General features: G+C 39.0%; 1 protein-coding gene across 2 annotated transcripts; it reads right to left on the bottom strand.

Annotated features, from left to right (window-relative positions):
- Positions 1-5,712: 5,712 nt before the first annotated feature.
- LOC126484550 (uncharacterized) lies at positions 5,713-27,204 on the bottom strand. Of its 2 annotated transcripts, XM_050108108.1 has the most exons (4): positions 27,185-27,204; positions 25,174-27,078; positions 9,572-9,666; positions 5,713-8,650 (listed from the first exon to the last, which is right to left on the bottom strand). In XM_050108108.1, the coding sequence occupies exon 4, from the start codon at positions 7,055-7,057 to the stop codon at positions 6,119-6,121; it is 939 nt and encodes a 312-aa protein (XP_049964065.1). In that variant the 5' UTR covers positions 7,058-8,650; positions 9,572-9,666; positions 25,174-27,078; positions 27,185-27,204; the 3' UTR covers positions 5,713-6,118. The 2 variants fall into 2 exon arrangements, with proteins under 2 accessions (XP_049964065.1, XP_049964064.1); XM_050108107.1 differs by having other exon boundaries at positions 25,174-27,198.
- Between the last annotated feature and the right edge of the window lie 152 nt (positions 27,205-27,356).

Below are 27,356 nucleotides of genomic sequence, written 5' to 3'. Positions count from 1 at the left end.
TCCTCATGGCATTCTCCCACGGAGCTTTCAGAGTTTTATTTTTAGGAAATCTAAAATCATACAGGAGAAAAACACGCTATAGTACAAGTACCGATGTAGCACACGTTTATTCACAATGAAGTTGTAAAATCACACTTAACGAGACAACTTACACATGAAATGTTACTCCCTTCGATTTCGCATCACAATCAGAACGATTCGTACACCCGAACACCACACAAATCACCATAATAGCGCAAAATCCTTCCAAAAGCGAGCGACAAGCCTATGCACACAAGCTTACAGCGGCAATGTTTTGGTCGGACGAGATGGCTACCCTTGGCTTCACATAGCTTCACAGCTGTGACGTCACGGCGTCTCCCTCTATTCTTACCTCCATGCGCGACACTCACTGCTGTAAAAGTTGTCACCGTTTGACAGATGGAGCGACACTAGCGCTCCGTGTTTGTTTTGCATCCATTTCCTACGTAATTTACGAAATAGTTGAGTTATTTTCTTTCCTTTAAGGGTTTGTGTAGTATCAGAAGGCATATATGTTTCTAAAAATGATTCTAAAATAAGCGCAAGTGTGGACAAAACCGTGAATCGAGTGGCAAGCTACACATTCGTGAAGAAACACTTGTGACATTGGATAGAACTGCAGTTTACCACGTTGATATCAAAAGAATATCAACACACAGATTCACATGTAAGTAGCACAGACATGTACCTCTACATGCAAAAGTGATCGACAGCTCATTTATCGTTCTGTAGGCCTACTGTGTTTGTCATTGTTGTCTCCTGTTGCCACAAACACGGCCTTCATCTTTATATTATTCTAAGTGGGACAAGCAACTGCCAAATAGTGGGAAAAATAACATTATAATGAGCTGATTACATTACATTTCACGCAAAACCAAATATTTGAGTAATTTTCATACAATCTGTCAGTAGTGAACAAGGTGCTAACAAAATGAAGTCATCGCACGAAGGAAGCAAGGAACATTAAGTGACTAACAACAGAAGTGAATGAAATACATACCAAACGCTTTTGTAAGACGCGAATAACTCCACTTAATCTAACCACTTCATCGTCAAAGCATGTCTGTGTTGATGATTCACACGAATTTGCCACTGATACATGGAGAGTTGAACTGGCTGCTTCTGTGTCATAGGACTTCAGATGGATTGTCGAATCTTTGCGGCAGTTTCCTCTTCATCGTCAGTTGAGGTGGCTTCTTTGGGAAGTCAAACAGTGTGGGTACTGCATTCTACACGAGTTTGTTATTGTCTGCATTCATGAACTGGTTTTGTTCGAAATGTAGCGAACAAAACCTAATATTATTATACAGGTAAACTGGGTCTTTTTTTCATAAGGTCTTCTCGTCTGCTACTAACTAACCGTATTCTGCTCCTGAAACGGAACATTAATCATTAATACACATGTAGTTTGCAAGTGAATCCTGACGATACAGTTTAGTAACATGATGGTATATACATCTCAGGATCCTTAGAAAACGTAAACAAGACGGCTGTGGTGTCTTCTTCCTGTTGTTGCTGCAATTTATTGCGCTACAAACGCTCCAGCTTGTAAAAACCATTGTAGAAATCCAAATAAACAACCACTATTCGCTTTCACAATCGCGCCGAACTCACAGTTTAACCTACTGGCCGCTTGGGGCGCTGCTGGCGCGGTAGGCAACATAATCGAGGCGAAGTGTCGCGACTGTTATGTTAGACTGTGGTAATATACTCTGTTCTGATATGAAATGTCCTAAAAATTTTATTTGTTCTTTGCCAAAGTTAAACTTTTTTTAAGGATTTGCTGTTACTTTGTACTCTGTAAACCTCTGAAATACTTTTTCCATTATACTGATGTGTTAAGCCCAAGTTGATGTGGCTATTAACAAATCGTCAACATAAATGGTAACCTTACTGTGCAATTCTGGTCCGAAGACCCAGTACAAAGATTATATAAATACACCTGCACTAATGTTTAAGTCAAAGGGTAGAACTTGAAGTTCATAACTCCTGCCATTGCAGACAAACACTCTGTATTATCTACTCTCCTCATGTAACTTTATTTGCCAATAAGATTTTTTAAGTTCGAGGATACTGAAATATTTGGTGTTATGAATTTTTAGTAACTGTTCATCTAATTTCTCTGGCTTTGTTCTTAGTGGTACTAGGATTTTATTTATGCCTCTAGCGTCTAAAACCAGTCGTACTTATCTTTCAAGTTTGCTAACTTGTAGTATTGGGCTGCAATATGTTAGAAAACGATGGCTGTATGATTCCCCATTCGCACATTCTATTGATTTCCTGCTTAACTGCTTCACGCTTTGCCCACGGTATTGGGCAAGACATAACACAAAAGGTTTCGTGAGGCTAGACATTAAGTTTATGTCCATAATCTTTGATTACTCCTGGATTCTTATTAAAAACATTTGCATATTCAAAAAGTAAGTCAGAAAGCTCTTGTCGTTGTGTAGCATCTAGAATATTTGATTTGTTCAATTTTTTCTCTACTAATGCCTGGTTAACTTCAGTGTCAGTATCGTGTTCATTATCACATTTGTTCAAAAAATACACGGTGGGATATGAATAGTGTACAGTGACATGGGGTTCTGGGTTTACTGGGTCATACCTCTCTGGTGTGGTAATCAGGCTGACACAAAATCTTTGGTCTTTCACAAAGAAATGGCACTTACCATTACCTATGACTATTTGAGTTTCGTAGGTTATAAATGTGTCCATACATATCAGGCAGTTCAGATGGTTCGAATGGCTCTGAGCACTAAGGGACTTAACATCAGAGGTCATCAGTCCCCTATCAGGCAGTTGAAAATAAGTTTGTCTGCTATTAAAAAATTACACTGCACAGAAAATTGTTCAATGTGCATGGTGATAAGAGCTTGGTGGTTTACTAATTTGGTTTTGCCGCCAGTAGCAGTTTGTACTGAGCAGTTTTGTACTGGCAGGACAGGAAATTTATTCCGTATTTTTAATACATTGAAAAATGCATCAGACATTAAATTAGTCGTGGACCCTGTAACAAGTATTAACTCTGTGTCTATACCAAAGATTTTCACCCTGACTACTGTGTGCACCTTTTCTTCTAGTGTATTTTTCGTCAGTCCTGGTTCATGTTGGTATAGCACGTCTTTTATGTCTCCTTGCTCACTGAATCGTACAGAACATGTTTGAAAATCTGATTTGCTCCCATCATATACTATGGGGCTCACCTACAACCAATTCGGGTTTTCCTGCGTTGTAGTCTGATCTTCTACTGTGCATGGAACAATTTCTGTCAGTTTTACTGTGTGATTGTTTCCCCAGTGCGTATCATTTCCAGTTCGCGACATGCCTTCTCGTGTGTTTATATGGCTGTTGTGGAAATTGCCATATTGTGATTTTGCTGCGCAAAATTTGGCTGCGGTACAGCATGTGGCTTATTATTGTTGCCGCGCGCTGGCCTTTGGTACGGCTGACTTACCCACATGTGGTGTATAGTTTTGAGGGGAGGGATTGAAATTAGCTTGTGGATGGTAATCGTTCCTATTATACGAAAAGTTTTGTTTAAATCTCTTGTTCCTGCCATTTCCATTCCCGTATCCATTACCACGGTTAATGTATCCTTGCGTTTGTGCGTACCAGACTTGTTGTATGTTCGTGTCTGGCTTTTTATTTTGACCATTCGATTTATGTTTGGCTGTCTGACGCCCTATTTGTTATTACTTTCTCCTCATATATTAGATCGATTGAATCTAAAACGGATATAAAATATTCTGTGTCGTGCTTAGGTGTAGTAATTAATTTTTCACGAACGTGTGATGGCAAACGACTTTTTAAATTTTTTAAAACATCAACATGAGAAATAGGATTCGTCCAATAACGTGTTTTATTGAGATACTTCTCAAAATACCGTTTCAAGCTACCATATTTGCTATTAAAAAGGGAACAGGGTTAAAAACCTCTCGCCTGAGTCTCTCCTGTACAGCTTCTGAGCAGTATTTGTCAAGAAACGCCCGTTCAAATTGTATATATGTGGCACAACGCTCAGCTACCTCGGTCGCCCACAAAAGTACATCGCCTTGCGTGTACCCAATCACAAAGCTGATCTTTTGAGCTTCCTTCATTTCTAGGAAACACATGGCGAAAAGCACTAATAAATACAACAGGATTCATCTTCTTACCTTCACTCATAAATGTTAGAAATTGACGGTGCCTTAATAGTCCTTCGTCAGCAAATATAGTGGACAAGCTGTCTGCATTGTGCGCTGTGTTTACATAGCTGTCATAATTATTTACATTTCTCATAGGTACTGGATCTGGTGTTATGCCCTGTAAACATACTCTCTGCATTCCGTCATTACTACTGGCATTGCCAGGATGGTTCCTTTGAAAGGGCACGGCCGACTTCCTTCCGCATCCTTCCCTAATCCGATGAGACCGATGACCTCGCTGTATGGTCTCTGCCCCCAAACGACCAACCAACCAACTACTGGCATTGTTTGTTGTATTTGCAATATCTCTGCGCATACATTACTTTGGTTTGCTGTCGCTGGCTCTTTGTTTATGGGTACAGCTTGTGCCCTTCTTAACATTTTCGCGTAAGTAGTTGCGTATCCTGTACTCTGTAGCTTGCAAATTGAGGTTCACTTTGTCGGTAATGTCATTTTCCTTTTGCTGAATAACTTTTTCAACTACATCATTGATTAATCTACATTCGTTCAGGGTCTAGTTTAGCATGGGATACAACCCACAGAACACCAATAAAGTAGTAGTGCAAAGACCACGTTATTATACGGAAACAGAGAACGACACCAGCGCTACTTGTGGCCTGGCTGTGAACTTCAATACGAAAAAATATGGCGCGAAAATCTCTTATGTTTATTTCTAAATACGCGAATTAGATGACAATATTTTTCATTTAATCTTTGAATGTGGGCCGCATAGTGCAGTAATAAAGATTTTTGAGATTTTGCAAAGTAATATATAAAAGAAATCTCAATCAAAAACAAACATTAACTACTCGTAGCTGCAGTTTGCATTGTGAAAATTTTCGTAAATTACGACGTCACCTTTTGACTGTGAAATTTTTTTGTAAAACTCAATATTGCGATTTTGGCTGTGGCCATTATCATGTGGAAATAAACGAGCTTTAGCACATGTCAGAATAAAAAATCATCTGACTTTGCATGCATATATAAATGATTTTTACGTTTCCACATATCCGAAAGCACATTATGTCCACTCGCATGATCGAAAGTGGAATAGTAGGTTACGCAAATAAATAACTACACAGCTAAAGGATAACCAAGAGGTCATTTACAAAAAACAAATCTGTGCTACAAACCAAGGATGTACTGTAAAGTCTACAAAATCTGATTTATTATTTTTTCTGTTGATTGTTATTTATGGATACTCAGTCATCCGAAATTGAACTTCTGCACAGTTCAAATAAATTTATGAAACACAAAATACTACTTTACATCAACTGAAAAACAAATTGGGAGCAGAGCAGGTAGCCAAAATGTTTCTGCCAATGAGACATACAAAGAAAATGAACTGCAACACAACATTTTTTTCTTTTTTCCCCAACTTGGCTGTTATTTTGGCAACACCCATCATGTTTAAATAATGAAAGAAGACGCTGGTACAACATTTGTTTTTAACATTTTTATTTATTTACTTCCTCTTTGAAAACTTTGTTTGGTACACTACTGAAAATTAACACAAATTCCCCTTTAAAGCACTTTATTCATCATACTTTTGGAGTCCAATCATCACATCTAGAAAGTGTTAAGTTATGTTCCTGCTGAATTACCAGATTTTGTCATAACAAATCAAAGGCATGACTTTGATACAAGAACATGTAATTCTCTGCTTTTAACATAACATTTGTATGTGTATAGGGAGCTTACTCTCATTGTACACATAATAAACACTGAAATACAAAGTCTTTTAACATGATTTGAACTTCTTTTTAAGTTGTTGCATACACAATTTCCTCTTGTTTGTAAATTTCTTTTCTTTCACATACTTGTAGATTATAAATGGAATACTTGTCTTCAGAAGTCTCTAGTCAATGTCATGTTTATTACAAATTGTTGTATGAGACAGAACAAATGTTTTTTTAAAAATTATCATGTAGTCTTGTGTGACCATGACTATTTAGATACTCATACAGCTGATCATGGAGTGCCCTTAGGAAAATCATGACTCTTTCACTTGCATATTTCAAATGAGAATGCTCCTCACTATTCTCTTTAAATGAGGTAAACAAATGATTTTCAGTCACAACAGAGGAGTAGAGACTGGTATTACATGTTTCACAATCATCTGGTACATCTATGGCTTTTAGTACATAGCCTGCTCCATAGGCTAAGGATTGTTGATCTTCTACAGACTCAATGATACCATCTGAGTAAGAATAAATTTGCTCAGGTGTATCAGTGTCACTCATCTGACATTCACTTAAATGTTCACTCCTACCACTAGCTGCCAAAAAGTGACACAAACTGCTTAAGGGAGTGTAATCATCATTTTCACAGTTACTTACACTCATGGCTTTGAAAGGCAAAGTCATATGATTGACAACACAAGTCTTCAGAGCTTGTACAAACTGAAAACAAGTTGGGTTTGTATTAGCAATACCATGTTGTCTTATACAACAAAAGAAATTTTCTGAAACATCTTGATTGAACGCCTTTAAATTTAAGTACTTAAAGCCAACCACTTTCAGGGTCTTCCACAAGAAAATAATAGACTGTAATGTAATCTGCCAACCTTTTATGAAGCTAAACATATTAGTCTTGTTTCTTCCTGTTTTTAAATCTATTATTTGCCATCTCCCTATTTCCCTCAATATGCTATACCACATTTCTAAATGTGGCGAATTTTCTGATAAAGCACACCTAAATTGTTTTCCATCCCTGGGATATTGCTCATTACTGTTGAGTGAATCAAAGAGATTATCTACCTTTTCCACAAACTCAGCTGTGTGTATAGCTTCAGATGGTAATGTGTGAGTAGAAACATACATTTCAATTGCAGCTGCAACCGTATGGCTCATTTGTGCAGCAGCAACTTTTACCTTAATTTTGACATGGGAATCAGAAAAGTTAAAGTGTTGTGCTTTTAATTTGGGTAGAGTTTTCAACCGTTTTTTTTTTATCCAAAAAGAACACTGTACTCATGTACTCAAACTTTGCTGCTTTGTGAGGTTCAAATTGAATTTTATTATCTATCAAAGCATTTCAAGTGTTTTTGAGCAGATGTGGTACATCATAAATGGTAACAATTGGTTGATTATTGACGACAAAATGAAATATACTGGGCTTCAACAAATTTGCTTCACACAGTTGCTTAAGGGCCTTTTTGTTTGTTGCATTCTGGTCACAAACAGTACAAACCACTTTGAACCCAATATTCTGTAGTTCACTTATGATGTGAACAATGAGTGATTTCAAATGGGTGTAGTGGAAAGTGGTTGCAGTAAAGTAATATGCTAGAACTTGTTTCCAAGTTCTGTGAATGCCGTTCAGCATAAAAACCAATGCTTGACTTGCAGCTACAGGTGAACGTCCTGAATGACCCAAGTCCTGATACCCATAGATTAGCTGTTTGTGTGCATCATAGTACATACCATCATCCAAGACATTTCATCACAAAGTAGAGCACAATACTTATCATTTTCATGCATATTACTTACTTCCCTTGCTAAAAAGTTTAATAAAGCTGGATTAAGTCCTGTATCGAATGGTATGTGGGAAAGCACTCCCTTGAGCAGCCTGACAGATGGAAGGGAGAAGTATGTGGCCAAATATCTGTACAACTGGGGACTACGCTTATAAATAGATAAAGCAAATGCCTTATCTTGTATAGACCACCGTACTGCTGTGGACTGCATATTGGCATTTCTTAACTGACTATCACTAAAAGTTTTAGTCACATCATTCAACTCTTCTTCGATTAACTGAAATTTCCTGTCATCATACAACTCTTTTAGATTTTTCAATTTATTCCTCTCATTCTGTAGCTGTTTTTACAATTTACACACTCTGGAAACTGTAATTCTCTGCAGTTTATACATTTTGTGTTTTCTTGGAGTTAAATCACGTTTAGAAACGCCAGATCCCATTACACCTGGACTACTTTCAACATCATAAACAGGTGAGGATAAAAAGCTGTATTCACCATCATCTGTGCTCTGTAAAGGGGACTGCTTCATTGTATTACTGTAGATTCTGCATTGTGACCTGTCTCATGCACACTTATATTTGCACCTGATATGGTGAAACTGCCACCACCAGTGTAACACAGATGGGTGGGGGGAGGGTGATACAACACCAATTCTATGTGCTTTGGTATAACACCAGGATTTAGCCTGTGTCTAGTAAAGTTCACAAAATCTGCTTCATGAAAATGATCCTCACACACATAATAATAACTACAGTTGACACCTTCATCTATATTACAGATCAATTTCCACTTCTTTAAAGTCTCACTTTTTGATGCAACTGGAAATTTATAGAAGTGTTTATTCTTGTGTTTGGAATTTGTTTTTACATAATAACTACTCCTGCATCCGGGAAACTTGCACAAGTATTTCAATTTCAATCTCAAACTGGATTCTTCTCTTCTTGTATGATCCATCCTCATGTGTCTGAAATGTTATTCAAACAAAAAATTAGGAACGAGAAAAAAAGATCAGGTATGGTTTACATTGATTAATGTTAAAGAAAACTCAATGTGAAATTAATTTCCCTATCAAAAATCATATTAGCTTATGTCTAAATGCAGCTATCCTGTAGTGAAGTATTGATAACTGTTATCATAGCTTGTAATCTGATGTGGTATTGCTACAAAATAGTGAAAAAACAAAACAAATTCTCATTTCTACTACGGATATGCACATCACTCTATATATAACTATGTGAGCGTAGTTGCACTATATTCTATATTCAACACTACTTCGTTAAACAGTGCTATCAGGCAGTAGAAACACTGCTTATTGTACCATTTCAGTATATTTCAGCATCTAGATACCATGGTAGATACCAAATTCAACTGTACATTATCAGTAACAGTTACAGCTGTAAATCTGTATTACACTGTGTTGAGCATTGAAGTGTGAGAAGATTTCTACTGCATTGGATATTGCCACAATAATACGTGTAAATGTCCAACTGCTTGAAGGACCTGCTTTGTGTGACTTCCAAACAAATGTCTAATTATGTGAGAACACAACCTTTGTCGATACAACAGCAAGAAACACTTTTTACCTGGATAGAGTGTTATGAACTGAACAGAATATTTACTGTCGAAAACGGGAAATAGAACACACTCGAGGCATTACGAATCAATTGTAACACGTCCAATATTTGGTGCGTAGTAAACGGGACAATAAATGGTACTTATTATGTCACTAAGAGTACTTCGTAGCAAAAAGGAAGATGAATCAAAGCCAGAATTATATTCAATTACAGGATTCGGAAAGTTGAATACCGACTATGTCAAAATCTGCTAGCATGGGATTCTCTATGAAATACAAGGAAATATGAACAGAAATAAGAAATATACTTACCCTTTAAGTAAACTGAGCAATGGAAATTGTATTTCTTTGCAGGAACAAATATACAAGAGTCCACAGAACGTAATGTGATGATACAACCTCGTGTTCTATATGAAACAAAAGTAAAAAAGTAAATACTCAATCATCACACCATCAAACATTACGAATGCATCCAAAAATTAAGCAGAATAATAGCAACATATTGGGACTAGTGCAGCAGGGGATACAACCCGTCGGCTTTGAACATTGACGTCACAAGTCGCCAGAGAGCATGTATTACAGAGATGAAAGAGCTGAGGAGAATGTTGAGAAACAAAGGAATGCGAGAGAGATAAACATTGATCTTGTCAAAAGCATAAGTGTTTTTTGACTTTTTTTAAAAAAAAAAGTCTCACGAGATAGAATAAACTGATCCTACTTTATTAAGCAATAGCTTGTCAAAAGCCGAGAAGCGATTGTTCTTAATGTTCTAGCTCCCTTCAGTACGTAATAAGTGTTTTTTGACTTTAAAAAAAAAAAAAATCTCACGAGATACAATAAACTGATCCTACTTTATTAAGCAGCTCCCTTCAGTACCTAATAAGTGTTTTTTGGCTTTAAAAAAAATCTCACGAGATAGAATAAACTGATCCTACTTTATTAAGCAATAGTGTTTTTTTGGCTTTCTTTAAAAAAAATCTCACGACATAGAATAAACTGATCCTACTTTACTAAGCAATAGTGTTTTTTTGGCTTTTTTTAAAAAAATCTCACAAGATAGAATAAACTGATCCTACTTTATTAAGCAATATCTTGTCAAAAACCGAGAAGCGATTCTTCTTAGTGTTGTAGCTCCCTTCAGTAGCTAATAAGTGTTTTTTGGCTTTTTAAAAAAAATTTCACGAGATAGAATAAACTGATCCTACTTTATTAAGCAATAGTGTCTTTTTGGCTTTTTTTAAAAAAAATCTCACGAGATAGAATAAACTGATCCTACTTTATTAAGCAATATCTTGTCAAAAGCCGAGAAGCGATTCTTCTAGTGTTGTAGCTGCCTTCAGTAGCTGATAAGTGTTTTTTGGCTTTAAAAAAAAAATCTCACGAGATAGAATAAACTGATCCTACTTTATTAAGCAATCAGTAAAAAAACGAAATTGAAACATAACAGCAAAAGCTTATTAGAACACAGAACTGCTTTATTATCTATGCCTCCAAGTGAAGACATTACGATCTATGACTAAGGAATGACGTCATTGTTCAAAGCCGACGGGTTGTATCCCCTGCTGCACTAGACCCAACATATTTACACTGCAATTTAAACGAAAAATCATGATCACGTTGCTACGATACCAAAACAATTATGGAAGACTACATCATCCAATAGGAACACGAGACTATAAATTGCTAAACTAGCAGCAATTCAAGTGGCCTGGGACCAAACCAACATCGTGTTACCGGAAATCCCTATATGAGTTTCACCCCCCCTGGATACAAGATACAACCCGTCGGCTTTGACCAATGACGTCAGAATTGGCCAGAGAGCATGTATCACAAAGATGAAAGGGCTGAGAAGAATGTTCAGAAACAAAGGAATGCAAGAGAGAAAAACTATACTTCACATCTATAAGCGCCAGTAGTATTTTCGTGTTAATGATATCGCGTGTTTGTATCTTAGTATTTCTCCGCAAAATACAATGGAAAGAAATGAATGAAATATATTACTAGCAAAGAATACATCACGTTAGATGTATGTCAGTTGTATCTCGAAACTCTTTCGAACTGTATTGCTTAAGTGCAGTACGGGATACAAGTTCAGCGTACGTCGATTTCTTAGTTTCAACTAGCATTGCTGTCCTGTTGTTCACTTGAACTATGTATCCCCTGCTTCACTAAACCGTAAATGAAACACCGGATACAAATTAAAAGCTCATTCGAAGCGTGTTGCTGAAGTACAGTACGGAATAGGAGTTTGCGGTAAGTCGATTTCTTCGTTTTCACTAGCATTACTGCCCTTGAACGATGTATCCTCCGCTTCAGTAAACCCTAAGTGGAACACGGGATACAAATTGTAGATGCGGTGTTTATTTCGTCTCCGCTAATACTAACAGTCCTTTCTTACGTACATATCAGTATTACTGATGACAGAAGGACCTACGTATGTAATATATGTATACCAGACTTCCGTTGACCTCTATATATGTACACTGGTAACGAAAAGGTGGAAATAGACGTAAGTTACATTTGCAACCTGTACCTCAATTGAACTACACGGAGACAAGAAGACGACACATGTACAATTTGTATCCCGTACTTCACTATGGGGTACAGTTTTCTTGTTGCCTTGCACGCTAATAGTATCCCATTCGTTACTTGAGCTACATAGCTGTATGCAACATTTGTATCTATATTGTGTCAGTGTAAAGGCGAAGTGAAGGACGGGATACAAATTTTAGTTGTGTCGTCAGTGTAAAGGCGAAGTGAAGGACGGGATACAAGTTGCAGTTGTGTCAGGGGTTTCGCCTGTAATATAGCAAGTACACATTCGAAAATGTCGTACTGATACTAGTGCTGGGAAACGAAAGAAGATCGACAGACGAGAAATTTCTATTACGTACTTCACAGCACGAAAATACACATATTGGTGGAATGAAACAGTGAAATATGTCAAAATAATAAAATACAGTGAAAGAAGCTAATGGGAAAGTGAACTTATCACACGGAAATATCGAGGAATAACCGAAGCTCGCCTAGACAGACAGTAACGAAAATTACATACCCACAAACAGACAAATCCAGTCCTATAAGCGAAAACAAGACATTAAAAATTGTTCTACAATAACAAACTAATACTCCAAATTAGCTCAATATCATTATGAATAATTATTTCAATGCGCAATGATAGCGCTTATCCAGAACACAGAACTGCTTTATTATCTATGCCTCGAAGTGAAGACATTACTATCTATGACTAACGTATGACGTCATTGATCAAAGCCGACGGGTTGTATCCCCTGCTTCACTAGACCCTTCCTTCATTACTTTTTCCGCTGCGGTACTGGTTTTGTCTACAGTACCAGCTTCAGCTTTTGAAATTACATCAGCTAAATTTTCACCTTCTTCTGCCATAAGTTTTTCTCTTTCTTGACCGTATGTACAATATTAATTCTTAATCGGACTTCCTCTTCTGATGCAGGCAGCTATGTTGGCATGACAATGGGATACTGGGCGGAAGAAAGCTCGTGGTTTTGCACAAAAAAGAACTCTCAGACGTCATATTTTCATAGGATTATTATTCAAACAACACATTGTATCACAAGAAATACGTCTTCTCGCCACGAGAACTAAAGACAGAGTTATTATCACTTGTCATTCGCCTTCCGGCGTAGCAAATTACATTTTTTCCGACGCTTACAGCGGCCGCGCTAATGATTATTATAATTGGTTTTAAACTTTTGTCGCAGCTTGTTGGGGCTTTTCCTCATGTATCTATACACTTGGCCGAAGCTGTGATATCAGAGCGTCGGAAGGCGGATACTGGCGATGGATGGAAGAGACCTCAGGTCCTCTTGTTACTGCACTGTCTTGCTGACCACCCATTTTGCTCCTTATCCATCTCTCAACTCAACTCCTCTTCGAAATTTCCTTCTTTTCAGTGTTTTCATTGGTGGACAAAATTTTGAATGCAGTCCAATGACAGATCGCCATTTCATGGCCACGCCTCTCCACATAGGATGGATGTTTCCTATCTGGCATGGGCTGGTGTGTGCTTTGGGAACTGGGACCTTTCTCACGATTTCACATTCTTATGATGTTTTTCTGCATTCTGAGGCTGTTGTGAGAGCAGCTACACAATACTTCTTTGTAATCACTCTCTCTGCATGAGGCCTGGACAGACTCATGTTTGCACTTCGTCTCAGAGTCTGCTGGCGTCCATGATTTATAAGGAAGTCAGCATTGTTAAGAAGATGCTTTTCTCCACAGTAAGGACTTACTGTCGAGAAAAACATCTTCTTAAGAATGCTGACTTTTTTCAGAAGCCTCCCTGTGCGAATTCTCAGTGCTTCGTGTATGCTCCTCTCTCTGTTCCTGAAACTGTTGGCACATTTCTGCTTTCTAAAGCAGGTAAAATGACTGCTGCCAGGCCATAACATCTCAAATGCTCTTGCACATTCATTCTTGACATTTCATCCTAAAGGCTGCAGATTTCCATCAGTTCCCGGCAAGCTTCTCATTGTTGGCGAGGCTCTTTGCAACATGTCCCTTCTTGAGTGAGGCAAGAGCATCTGCCCAGCTTCCTGCTGTGTGCTTGCAGAATGGCTAGGTGCTCACCTCAGGGTGTCTGGCTCCCTCCTCCTCCTCCTTCTCAGCCGCTGGCGCTATAAGTTGGCAAAGGTGGCCACAGCTGGAGGTATTACAATACGAAATTGTTGTTGTTGTTGTGGTCTTCAGTCCTGAGACTGGTTTGATGCAGCTCTCCATGCTATTCTATCCTGTGCAAGCTTCTTCATCTCCCAGTACCTACTGCAACCTACATCCTTCTGAATCTGCTTAGTGTATTCATCTCTTGGTCTCCCCCTACGATTTTTACCCTCCACGCTGCCCTGAAATACTAAATTGGTGATCCCTTGTTGCCTCAGAACATGTCCTACCAACCGATCCCTTCTTCTGGTCAAGTTGTGCCACAAACTCCTCTTCTCCCCAATCCTATTCAGTACCTCCTCATTAGTTATGTGATCTACCCATCTAATATTCAATTTCTTCGTCATCTGCAGAGCTAGTTGGCATATAAACTTGTACTACTGTAGTAGGTGTGGGCTTCGTATCTATCTTGGCCACGATAATGCGTTCACTATGCTGTTTGTAGTAGCTTACCCGCGTTCCTATTCATTATTAAACCTACTCCTGCATTACCCCTATTTGACTTTGTGTTTATAGCCCTGTAGTCACCTGACCAGAAGTCTTGTTCCTCCTGCCACCGAACTTCACTAATTCCCACTATATCTAACTTTAACCTATCCATTTCCCTTTTCAAATTTTCTAACCTACCTGCCTGATTAAGGGACCTGACATTCCACGCTCCGATCCGTAGAACACCAGTTTTCTTTCTCCTGATAACGACATCCTCTTGAGTAGTCGCCGCCCAGAGATCCGAATGGGGGACTATTTTACCTCCGGAATATTTTACCCAAGAGGACGCCATCATCATTTAACCATACAGTAAAGCTGCATGCCCTCAGGAAATTACGGCTGTAGTTTCCCCTTGCTTTCAGCCATTCGCAGTACCAGTACAGCAAGGCCGTTTTGGTTATTGTTACAAGGCCAGATCAGTCAATCATCCAGACTGTTGCCCTTGCAACTACTGAAAAGGCTGCTGCCCCTCTTCAGGAACCACACATTTGTCTGGCCTCTCAACAGATACCCCTCCGTTGTGGTTGTACCTACGGTACGGCTATCTGTATCGCTGAGGCACGCAAGCCTCCCCACCAACGGCAAGGTCCATGGTTCATGGGGAAATACGAAATAGTAGGGCGGAAAAATAATGTCCGAGGACTGTTCAAGTGGTTGAAAGGCACAGTCATGAATATGTTTATTGTCCAAATGTGGCGCAGCCAAAACAGTAGCATTGATAAGAGCACGCTGTCAAATTAGATGGATAGTGTGTCTCTGTCTGGCACTGCAATGACACTCCATGTCTGAATTGAAGTTGCTTGAAGACTGTTTGATGCTATGTTGTGGAGTGGCAAACATTATGACTATATATTCCACACACAAATGAGCCATCTCTTGCGCACCAATGGACAGTGGAACACCATGATGCGCCAGGCAGTCGGTATGCTACACAGCTGTGTCAATGTCTCATGATTGAACACAGTTTGATGCATTGCACACAAATGTTCTATGTCATAGCATGGGACATAAAACAAAGCTGCAGGAAAATTACTGTCAGTTCACATGAAATACACAGCGGTGGAGTGTGATAATGGTTGAATTGTCTTTGCATGGAAACTGGCTTGGTAAAAAGTGAGAAGATACGGCATGACACAGTAATTGGGGCTGACCAATGTGGAACTCCAGTATGTAGTGATAGCAAATGAGACGTAACACAGTGGTATGGAGGACACAACACACTTTATTTTATAGAAACTCAATACACATAAGGATACACGACATAATGCACTTGAGTCACAGAGTGAACCTAACTGCTGCCATCGACTGTCAGAGATAAGAAGGAGAATTGTTTGCCTGGCCAGTGATGCTATCAGTCCCACAAATTGTTCAATGCAACACTCATTGAGGTGTACAGACTGTGACACTATTCCTCTATAAGTGCTCTAAGCCACTCCCCTTTTTCTCATGTTATGCCTAAGGTAAATCGATACAAACTGATAAAATCTTGTATCCCGCTATGTGCATGTGTTCAATTTGTATGACTTCCAACAATATTCTGTTATGCGTAGCTTATCTGTAGAAATATAGTGGTATGACATTTCTAATTTTACAAGCTCTGTATGTTTTGATGGAAAAGTTCAAATATAATAATATTGTTGTCTCTTCTGCTACCATTTTTGATTCGTGACTGATTGTTGCAACTATGTCTATGACTGTTTGGCAGTTGTGTGTGGAAACATTTACCTTACAAAGGCCTAGTGCAAATGTTAGAAATTACAGGGAGTCGACAAACAATACTCTAGAAATTATTCATGCAAGTAAAATCCTTCCAGAAACATTACTTATTTACCAACATCAGCTTCATAAAAAATTCCAAAATTGAAAAAAATTGCAATAATGCAAAACCCAAGATGGAATAACAACAATATTATGAAAAGGACAGATTCCTATTCACCATATAGAAGAGATGCTAAGCTGCAGACAGGAACAATGAAAAGACTCCTATTTGAGCTTCAGCAAAATTCCTTCTAAAGTAGACAACTCATACACATGTGCCACTATCTCTTGTCTACGGCTGCTGAGACTGGACTGCATGCAGCAACTGCACCTGATGGGAGACGTGATCTGTGGGTGGTGGGGGTAGGTGGCAGCTGGGGCAGGTAGGGTAAGAGTGAGGCATAGCAGGGACAGGGTGCGGCCAGGTGTAGTGCTGCTTGTGAGAGCAGGATAGGGCTTCCAACTGGTAGGGGGAGGCGGGAAAGGGGAGAAGCAGAGGAGATGAAAAAGACCTGTGGGTACATTGGTGGAATAGAAGGCTGTGTAGTGCTGGAGTGGGAGCAGGAAAGGGGATGGATGGATAAAGAATAGGGACTAGCGAAGTTTGAGACCAGGCAGGTTATGGGAATGTAGGACATATTGCATCAAGAGTTACCATATATACAGTTCAGAAAAGCTGGTGCTGGTAAGAGGGATCTAGATGGCACAGGCTGTTAAGCAGTCACTCATGTGAAGCATGTTGCGTTGGGCAGTATGTTCAGCAAATGATTGGACAAGCAGCCTCGTGACCACAGTTTGTCACTGGCCTCTCACGCGCACTGGCAACTTATTGGCTTCCATGCTCATGTAGAAAGCAGCACAATGGTTGCAGCTTAGTTTTTAGATCACATGACTGCTTCCCAGGTAGCCCTGCCTTTGACGGGTTAGGAGATGCCCATAATCAGGCTAGAGTAGGTGGTGGTGGGAGGATGGAAGGGGCATATCTTGCATCTTGGTCTATTGCAGGGATAGGAGCCATGAGGTATGGAATTAGAAGCAGACATTGGGCGGGGATGAACAAGGATTTTCGTGAGTGGCACACCACCACTATGGGAGGACTGGGAAGGATATTATGTAGCACATTTCTCATTTCAGGGCATGACGATAAACAATTGAAACCTTGGCAGAGAATGTGAAGCAGTTGCTCCAGTCCTGGGAGATACAGAAACATAAGGGGAGTGCTCCTTTGTGGCCACGTGATGGATATGCGGGAGGTGGCAACTGTCTGGTGAGAGAAATCTCATCAGGAATGAGTGGATAATTTTGGTTTGAGTAGGCCTCAGTGAGACCCTCGCTTACCTGGAGAGGGACTGCTCATCACTATAGGTGTGACAGCAATGGATGGAAGGAACTTCACGGTATGGAACAGTTGGCAGCTGTCAAAGTGTGGGTATTACTGGTGATTGACAGATTTGATATGGGCAGTACTTATACAACGATCCTTGAGGTGGAGGTTAATATAATGGAAGATGGCTTGTTGGTTTGAAGAGAACCAGGTGACGTGAATGTGGGAGAAGCTGTTGAGGTTCTGGAGGAATGCTGATAGGGTGTCCTCACTCCCTGTCCATATCACGTAGTCATAAATGATGACAAACTGTGGCCAAGAGACAGTTGGGCCACCCAGTTGCTGAACGAGCTGCCCAAAAGAACATGCTTCACTTCAAAGACTGATTCACGGCTTGCACCATCTGGATGCTTCCCACCAACACTAGCATTTCTGAACTGCACAGGTTGGAACCAACCCTGGAACATATCCTATGTTTCTGTAACCCCACTGGCCTTTGCTAGTCCCCATCATTCACCTAGCCAACCTCTTCCCTGTTCCCACTCCAGCACTACACAGCCTTCTATTCCACCTATGCACTCACTAGCCTTTTTTGCCTTCTCTCCTTTCCCACCTCACACCCCTCCCCTCCTCCCCCCTCCTTCCCTCAAAGCTCCCAACTGCATCTAGCAGCACTACCCTGCCCCTACCATGTCTCTGCATGCTCTCATGTGCAGCACTACACTTTCCCACACCACTATCTTGCTTCCCCCCCCCCAAACCCCCACCCCTCCCCACACCCACCGCATCCTTGCCCCCAGCATCCACAGTTGCTTCTCCCTTCAGCAACCAGAGATAGAGGTCATTCATGGGTAGGTTGTGCTTGTATGTGTTTTCTACTTTTTAGAAAAACTGATTTGACCAAAATTTCAAATGTATAGCAGTCCTTTTGTTGTGCCTGTCTGTAACTCAACATCTCTATATGGTGAGTAGCAATCTATCCTTTTCATAATATTGTTTGTGTTCCAAAGCTGGAATAATGTATCATGAAGGCTAACTGGAATTTCATGGGGAGTCAACACAAACCTGAGTACGACAGCAATGGCTCTGGTTTATTGATATGATGATGATTGTGTAGCCGTGTAGCTAACCAGTCACCACATCCATATAGTGTAATTTCAACTATCAAAAGCTGTACACATTGTATTTGATGTACTTCTGGCTATGACTGTTCAGTGACTCTCAATGGTAAGCAGTAACACTACACCGCCCATAAGGAGTACATTGCCGAGGAATAATTTTTTCTCCACAGACTACATAATCCAATAAGGTTTAACAACCCAAACAAAATCTTGTCAAGGAGCCTAGAGAATCACCACAAGCCCTGTATCCAGCAATTTTGATCCTGTGGTTGCTGGAAACTGGAGTGGTTATCTGGCTACATGGTATACACTCAATGACATCCAATATGGAAAAGGAAGAACTATGTTTCACTCCACACCAAGGAATGGTGAGAGTCTTGAAAGCTTGACTGCAGTGATGTTGAGTAAATGATGCTACATATCGCACTGGGCTGTCACTGTGTGATTTTGCTGAATCCCTGAAAGAACTACATCAGATTGGTTGTAAGGCAATTGAATGGTCAGAAAATGTAAATACTGATCTTCATTTTTTCAATCTTTTGCATATCTTGGTTGTGCATATTTTTGTTTGTGAATGTTAGTCTATCAGAACTGTGTATTTATTTATAAATGTCCAAGATCATCAAACACTAAATAATAATAAACAATAAATCATCTGTAAGCTATTTCCCCTTATTATATTTACAATAGTCATTTAATTTTATTGTCAGTACTGCTTATCATTTCTAGACTTAATGTGCACTCCCCTCAGTTATTTCAGAACTTTTCTTAATAAGCTGTAACACTATTTCTAACACAAAAATATTTCTCCATTTTTCCTTATACTGGTCATATTTAATTTTTTTGTGTGGCTTTTTTTATTTATTGTTTTTCTGAATCCTGCCTTGATCCAAAGATATCCTGGCAAGTTTCTAATATTTACGGGGTGTTTATAATTAAACTTTTGGTACTTAAGAAGGCCCCCCATGTAAAGTGAGTTTTTGTTGGACAATGAAACTGTCTGAAAACATTTGTAAAGATGTACAGAAGAGAAATAACGGACAAACCATTGAAGGAAACATTTTAATTCCCACATGAGGGGGTAACATTTGTTAATTGCGTACAATGTTTACATTCCAGGATACCAAACATTGCTCTATTTGATGACCATCTGCATTGCCAACCTGGAGCCACACTAAAGATTGCTGCCCAAAAACTATGGTGGACCCTATAATGTTCAACTGTCATGACACAGTTTGTACACTGCTTGATATTTGCACACTGCATCCACCATTCTCAGCCATGACAACAGTAACTTCTTCAACAATAGGTGGCTCAATTGGCTGTCGACTTCTCCCAGGAGCAACTTTCAAATTGCCAGTTAATTCAAACATCTGCATTATGTTCTTTAACTTCTATGCACAAAGAGGACCACTCCTTATTCCTTTAATGCATCAACATTCACAAACAGCAGCAGCATTATTGGTGTTGTGATAAAACGGCCCTACGAGTAAAATCCTGCTCACCTAACCAAGAACCATGTTGACTGTCTGCAATGCACATAGATGCTTGTTGTTCTGCCCTATATCGCTGTCGCCTAATAGCAAGTCATGACATTAGAACTACTAGCGAAACAAATCCTGCAATGCACAGTTTGAACATCATTCCTATAAAGTTGGGTACCTACAAAATAGTTTTCCATCTATACTGGCTCAAGTATCAAAAGTATAACTATAACCACCATGTATTTTGAGGGAGGAGGGATTAGTACAAACTGTTTCTGAAAGCGGGACAAGCTTATTATTATACTGCTGAAATCTGCTCAAACATTTCTTCACAGATCAAACAATTTGTCTTGAAAATATATGATTAAAAAAGGTAATACAGCACTCAATATATAAAATTAAAGAAAGGCAACCATTCAACTATGGCAGACTGATTTTTGGAGCCAGAGTCGTACCGAGGCCATGGCAAGATAGACCTCTGCCAAGCATGTAGGCACAGACAAAAACTGGCTGGGAAATAAAATCTTCTACCCCTTGTGTTATTATCTACTGTGTACATGTGAAACCTTTCCCTCAGCTTGCAACTGTAAACACCTGCTGTTATCACAATGTTATTTCATTCAAGGAAACAACTATTACGAACAGAGGTCTGCCACCATCATTGTTTTTGTGGTACAGTTGCTGCTTGCACAACATACTCATATTTAGCAATGGAATTTTTGCAGCTACACTGCAACAATATTGTAGGAACTCTAAAACTGGTGAATGGATATTGAAGCAGATATGGTGTTTGACTCAATGTTTCCAGTTCTTGCTGGACGTTTCCATATGAGGACTGTGGTGAGACTGTTCCGGCTAGGGTGCTTGAAATTATTTGATACAATAATAAATGAAATGCAAGGCTGGTCTCATATATCTCAATCACCATTCCATCTGACTTGAATTTCCTGTCAGGAAACACCTTAAATGAAAGCTCAGCATCTTATCCTGAAGAATGTCCAGCTGATTTTGATGCCAAATGTAACAGGGATATTGACAGAGCAGAGCTAGTTAATGAAGTAGTTGCTTTCAAGTTCCAGGTGAAAGCTGATGAAGATCATTGACATAGTTTCCTATTTGGATATTTTGAAAGGTTTTTCAAGAGTGTAGTTAGGCAATGTTTTTCCATACAATGGAATAGTTTTGAGTATATTTTTGACAATACCAGTGACAGCAACAACTTGTAAACTCAATTTAAGCAAATTTAAGATAATAAACTACTCAAGATTCTGTATGGGCATTAGTAGACTGTCAAATTTAGCTACAGCTCCCACGTCACTCTCATAGGGACTGTGAGAACTAGATTAGAATAATTACTGCACACATGCAGGCATTCAATCAATCATTCTTCCTGTGCTCCATACGTGAACGGAACAGGAAGAAGCCCTAATAACTGGTACAATGGGTCATGCCCTCTGCCTTGCACCTCACGGTGGTTTGCAGTGTATAGATGGAGATATTATCATATCAACCGAATACAATACAGCTGCTATACTTGATATACCAATGAAAATAACCAGTGTCTGAAAATATAATAGGATTGTTGGTATCTGCACCAGATGAGATTCGAAACCCTGAGAGCTTCAAAGTGGACAATAGGGCAATACCCAAGAGAGAGAGATTATTTAAGAAACATTGTGTAAGAGTCATTAAAAGTGGAAAGCTAAGTGCATTACATATGGTAGACAGGAGGGGGGGGGGGGGGACGGGGACACAGGTTGGAAAAAGAAAGATATAGTAAAATAAAAGGAAGTGAAGAAAAGGAAATGTTACCAAAAAGAAATGCTGAGGCCCAGAAGTTAACTTAAATTTAAGCCAGTTCCCATCTGCAGAGTTCTGAGAAATTGGTGAGTGAGAAGGCAGTTGGCAAGTGTGGTGAAACAGGCACCGAGACTCTGTTACGGTGTAGAGCGTGCTATGCAACAGGATACTGTGTGTTGCCAGTGTACATCTGTGGTTCATCATAACTGATAACTTGGTGATAGTCACACACACGTAGAAGGCCGAATTGTGTTTACATAACACCTGGTACACAACATGTGTTGGTTCACAAATGGCTCTTCTTTTGGTAGTATATTTGTTGCCAGTTGCAGGGCTTGTATAAGTGATGGTGGAGGGTGCATAGGGCAAGTCTTACAGCAGGGACAGTCACAAGGCTAGGAGCCATGGGATAAGGAAATGTGTGCGGAAGGAGCTTAGGGTCGGGCAAGGATATTGCAGAGATTGGGAGGATGACAAATAGTTTTTCTAGGTGTGGTTGGACTAATGTGGGGCAGAATGAACTTCATTTTAGTACATGATTCTAGGAAGTCATGACCTTGTCAAAGTAGCTGATTAATACATTCATGGCCAGTACTGAGTGACAAGAAGTGTACTCCAAAGCTGTTTTTTGGTGGCATCTCCAATACCAGGACTGGATGTGATGGCATGGGAAATTTGCTTTGAGCTTGGCTGGAGGGATAATTATGTCCAGTGACGGCTGAGGTGACAATGATGGTGTATTGCTGTAAAGACTCTACATCTGAACAAAAATATATGACTAGAGTGCCAAGGCTGTATGGGAGGGAATGCTTAACATGGAAAGGATGACAATTGACAAAATGTAAGTAGTGTCATTTATTTGAAGTTTAATGTGAACAGTAGTGTGTGGCTGACCCACAGTGATGATGAGGTCAACATCAAGGAAGGTGGTATGAGATTGATTACAGGACCATGTAAAATTAAAGTGGGAGAACATATTTAGAGATTCCAAAAATTTCAACAGGTCAGTCTCACCACGAGTCCATGTGGCAAAGATGTAATCAATGAATCTGAACCAAACCAAAGCAGGAGCTGAAGGCTTATGGAGCCCCATGGAAAGGCTGGCATAGGAAGGAACTATCCTGATTCCCATGGCCACACCCCTGACCTATTTGTATGTCTACCCCTCAAAGGTGAAGTGGCTGTTTGTAAGTATAAAGTTGATTAAGGTGAGCAGGGAGGATATCACAGATTTGGTAGCTTGTGGGCACTGGTTGAGATAATGTTCAACAGCAGACAGACAATGCACATGGGGACTATTGGTATGGAGGGATACTTGGCTTAACTGACATAACCAATGAGTTTACATATCTTAAAGCAAGGAAATGCAATGTAAAATTATAGTGAAAACACAGTTCCTGGAAAGTTACATTTTCTCAGCAATTAGTTACACATATTTCTTGTATTTTTAATTAGTTATACATGCACTACTAATAATTTATGGGAAACAAATAAAATTTGATCTTTATTATACATAATTCTAAAACAAATATACAGTCCAAGTAGATGCCACAAAAAATAAACTGCAGATTCTGTTTAACTTCTCATTTTTTTAGAACGTTTACACAATTTGTAATTTTCCATTATTTTTTAGTAATGCATCTGGAATGTATGAAATATTCGATCTTCCAAGAAAACTTAAGGAACTTGTAATTTATTTACTACAACAATACATTTAGTTTGTAGCTTTATATCAGTACAGTTAATATACCGTTTTTCTATAATATTCATTATTTATTAAACCTACTTACAAAATTATAAAATTTGCTAAATCTGCACAGAGAGATTGTTTCATGGAGCAGTGAAGCAGAAAAAAGGGGGGCGGGGGGAGGGAGGGGGCAGCAGCTGTGATGGTCCTGTTACTGTGCAGCACAGGATCACACTGGTACAGCTCTATGTGGATTTTAGAAACACATAACAGAAAACAGTTTGAAAGCTAGTGTGAATACTGTTTACTTTTATACATTTCTATGCTCCACACATCAGTCACTATACATGAGTGGTTACCTTTCTCTTATTTTATGTACTATTACACCCAGAAATGTCCATTATTGTTAATATGTCACTCATTATTTCATAGAATTTGGTGCAATATATATTCATTTGTAGAACAGTAAGGTGCAAATTTCATTCAAATACATGTTGGTGGATAGTCACATTGCATATCTGTATCAGTACTGAAAAAATCACTTTTCTCAAAAGAAGGCATACTATGAAATTACAAGACCAGTAAGTAAAGAATTAGTACTAGTTTGAATTGTCCATATATTCTGAAAAGCTTAGAAAATGAAGTGAAATAAGTGAAATTCCATGTCTGCTACATACCTAGCCACTACGCACTGTGGATCACTGGGCTTCCCTTTAAAGGATATGTGCACAAAATTGTAAAGTAATTTCTACTGAATCCTAGTCAGGATCGAAACCTGGGAGGGCCACAGAAGTTTTTCAATCTGCCTTTATGCTAGTCTTCACCTCTCAATGATGTAAAGGTGTCCCAGGAATGACACTTGATTCAGATTCCACACTAACCTACAGGACCCCTTTCCCAAGTAGGATGATTGCTGTAAGTTAAAGGTGTGCAAGTCCCAGAAGTGGTGTACAGTTAAAAAAACTTGCAAACAGGCAGCTGAACATTCCTCTAAGTGAGGACACCCAGCCCATCATGCCATATGATTTTGCTTTACTTTAACTGGATAAAAATTCTATATTCTTAGAGATAGCAGTTAGAATTTGCCTTGTGTTTTAACGGCATTTTGCTTATATTATTTCTGTTTTCATATTTTTAATACTGAATGTTAACTTACACAACTTGTAAATATCCTAAATTTTGTTTGTACTCATGGTTATTGCAGAAACTAGTGCAATCAAGCTTTGGCACTATTTTTGTTGGTTTTACAAAAATATACAGTATTCTTTAACTCACTGAATGAGGTTTTAACAATAATTCTTGTTTCATCTGCTCTTTTACTGTAGCAGTTTCTGCATATTACGGTGTTAAAAAATTTCTGAGACTTATTCCTACCATCCAGGAAACCAAAGAATTGCTTCTAATGCTCTGCTTCAGCTATTTTTAAAATGTTAAGGTGGTATATTTAAAAGTATTGGAGAAAGTGAGGAAGATAACCTGAAAAATGTATGGAAACAACCATTGAAAATGTGACATGGTATGCATTTTGTTTTCTTGACTTGTTTGACTCTTACCAATATTTCGTGACATCTTTGTTTTCCGCAGCTTTCTTCTGAAGTCTCCCATCTTGTTGAGTTTCTTTAAGCCATTCGCTAATTGCCTTATCTGCAGTGGAGATGATTGCATCATAAATGATTTTTTGAGCAGTTTCCACAAATGCACTTGGTTTGTAGCCTTGCTTCCCCATAATCTTCACTGTTCCCAAGTTCTCTTCATTCATAGCAATTACAACTTTAAATGTCTCCTCTTTTGAGAACTTTTGATAATACAGAGAGAGTTGAATTCTTTCCAAGATTATTGCTCACATACTGTCATTGGAGCTATGTATTTTATCATGGACATAGGTCTGTAGTAAGTCTGGCTGTACCAGACCCCAGAATATAGATTTATAACACTGATTACATAACACTGATTACTGCTGATGGAAAACTTTGTTCATGATTGTAGGCCTGTTTTTCTTTACTGGACCCAATAACCCTAGGGGAGTTTCATTGGCAGGCATCTTATGGAGAAATGCTGCCTTCACATCACATTACTTTTCTTTCATATTGCGTGAATTTCTTCTAGTTTTTGAAACATTCTTGTTTTATGGAATTACTTTAACTTTATGTGGCACTGAATAGTAAAGCAGTTACACATGACCCCTCTCAATATGGAAATGTCTCAACACAAGCACACAAAACTTTCGAATACAAACAGGGAGCTACTGTAGATGCCACAGAGTATAAAAAAACCAATCAGCTCTTTCTATATGTCATCTTAATACGTCTGTGAGTCTGCCAGCACAAAATGGCACGAATTTCCCCAATCCCCAGAACTTAGGGGAAACAGGATGTTTACAAGTAGAGAGTAGTGGCAGCTCAAAAGGAGGCATGGTTGGTGTACAATGTGGAGTCATTTAGAGATTGATTAACAACATAATACTATGCCACTAAAAAAACGACATCATTTGTATTGTGATGAAGCTGAGAAACGACAATCAACTGGCGTCACTAAATACAAGAGAAACTTATAAAATCCAACACAGTACCTGACTCCCACAGGATTAGGTGATTTTGGGCTGGCAAGATATTTGTTATTAATGTCTTCAAACATTTATAAACTTGAAAGTATTAAACTAATGCGGAAAATTAGCGATTTTAATCAGGGATGTTAATGAATTGCACAATGAGCAGTTCATATATAAAATACGATTTTCCTGTCATTCGTTGGCGCTTCACCACTGCAAAACCATTCGCCTACAAACGTTACCTAGGCCCCACGCGACGATACAGTAGTTTGTCATCATAACTTTCTTTTTTAAGTGTACAATACAATCCACAATATCGTTCTCTTCTGTAAATTGCTATCTCCCACTACATCTATATAGCCCAGTAAGCAACACAATCTAAGCCACCACCCACAAGAAATAAATGATCTAATACAAACAAAACACTTGGCTCACAACTACAAGTGAAATGTACAATCCAAAATGTAACAGACTGTGTCTACGTGACATATGACATCACACGTCAAAGTATATACCTACGGCTCGCATTGTACACTAAGATTAGATGTACTTTCCGTTCCAATTGATCCATAGTGAGGAGATCCTCTGGGATGAGGAACATGTCAGGAAACAAGAATAAAAACAGATATGCTAACAGTACTTTCCAGAGATCCCAAATGAAATTTCCCTTGTGGGTGTGGAATCGGTCAAGAAATCTTACGCAACTTTAGCTCGGCATTTACTGGTTTAAAGACGTTTACAGGGAAGATGCTGAACAAATACTTAGGGAGAGGTTTAAGTGGGCAATATGCGATTTTTTAAACCCATTATGTTTTTCACTTTGCTCGAATTTCTTTCTGCACATATTCCCGAAACATGTAAGTTCTTGGGCGTCTATGGTTGACCAACTCCTGTTCCATCTGAAGCACATCTGTAAAAGCAAAACTTCACGTTACTTACTGAGCACTAAAATCATCTTAAACAATAACATTCAGCAAGGCAAGATATTAGCACATGAAAACATCAAGCTGTTGTACAGAGTGATTGGTCCTTTCCCTATCCGTCAATTGTCATCTTGCAAGTAACAACTGACAACTGCTAAGACTCGCAGAGCGCCACCGCCATCTCACAGCTACCAGCTAAGCGAACGTCCTCTCATGGTTCAGAATTCCATTCACAGATGGCGCGCACAGCACCGCAGAGCTTGTA

This window comes from Schistocerca serialis, chromosome 6 (assembly GCF_023864345.2).
Source record: "Schistocerca serialis cubense isolate TAMUIC-IGC-003099 chromosome 6, iqSchSeri2.2, whole genome shotgun sequence".
In the NCBI taxonomy this organism is placed as follows: domain Eukaryota; kingdom Metazoa; phylum Arthropoda; class Insecta; order Orthoptera; family Acrididae; genus Schistocerca; species Schistocerca serialis.
Note: the sequence above shows the minus strand (reverse complement) of the source record. Positions and strands in the feature narration are given on the sequence as shown.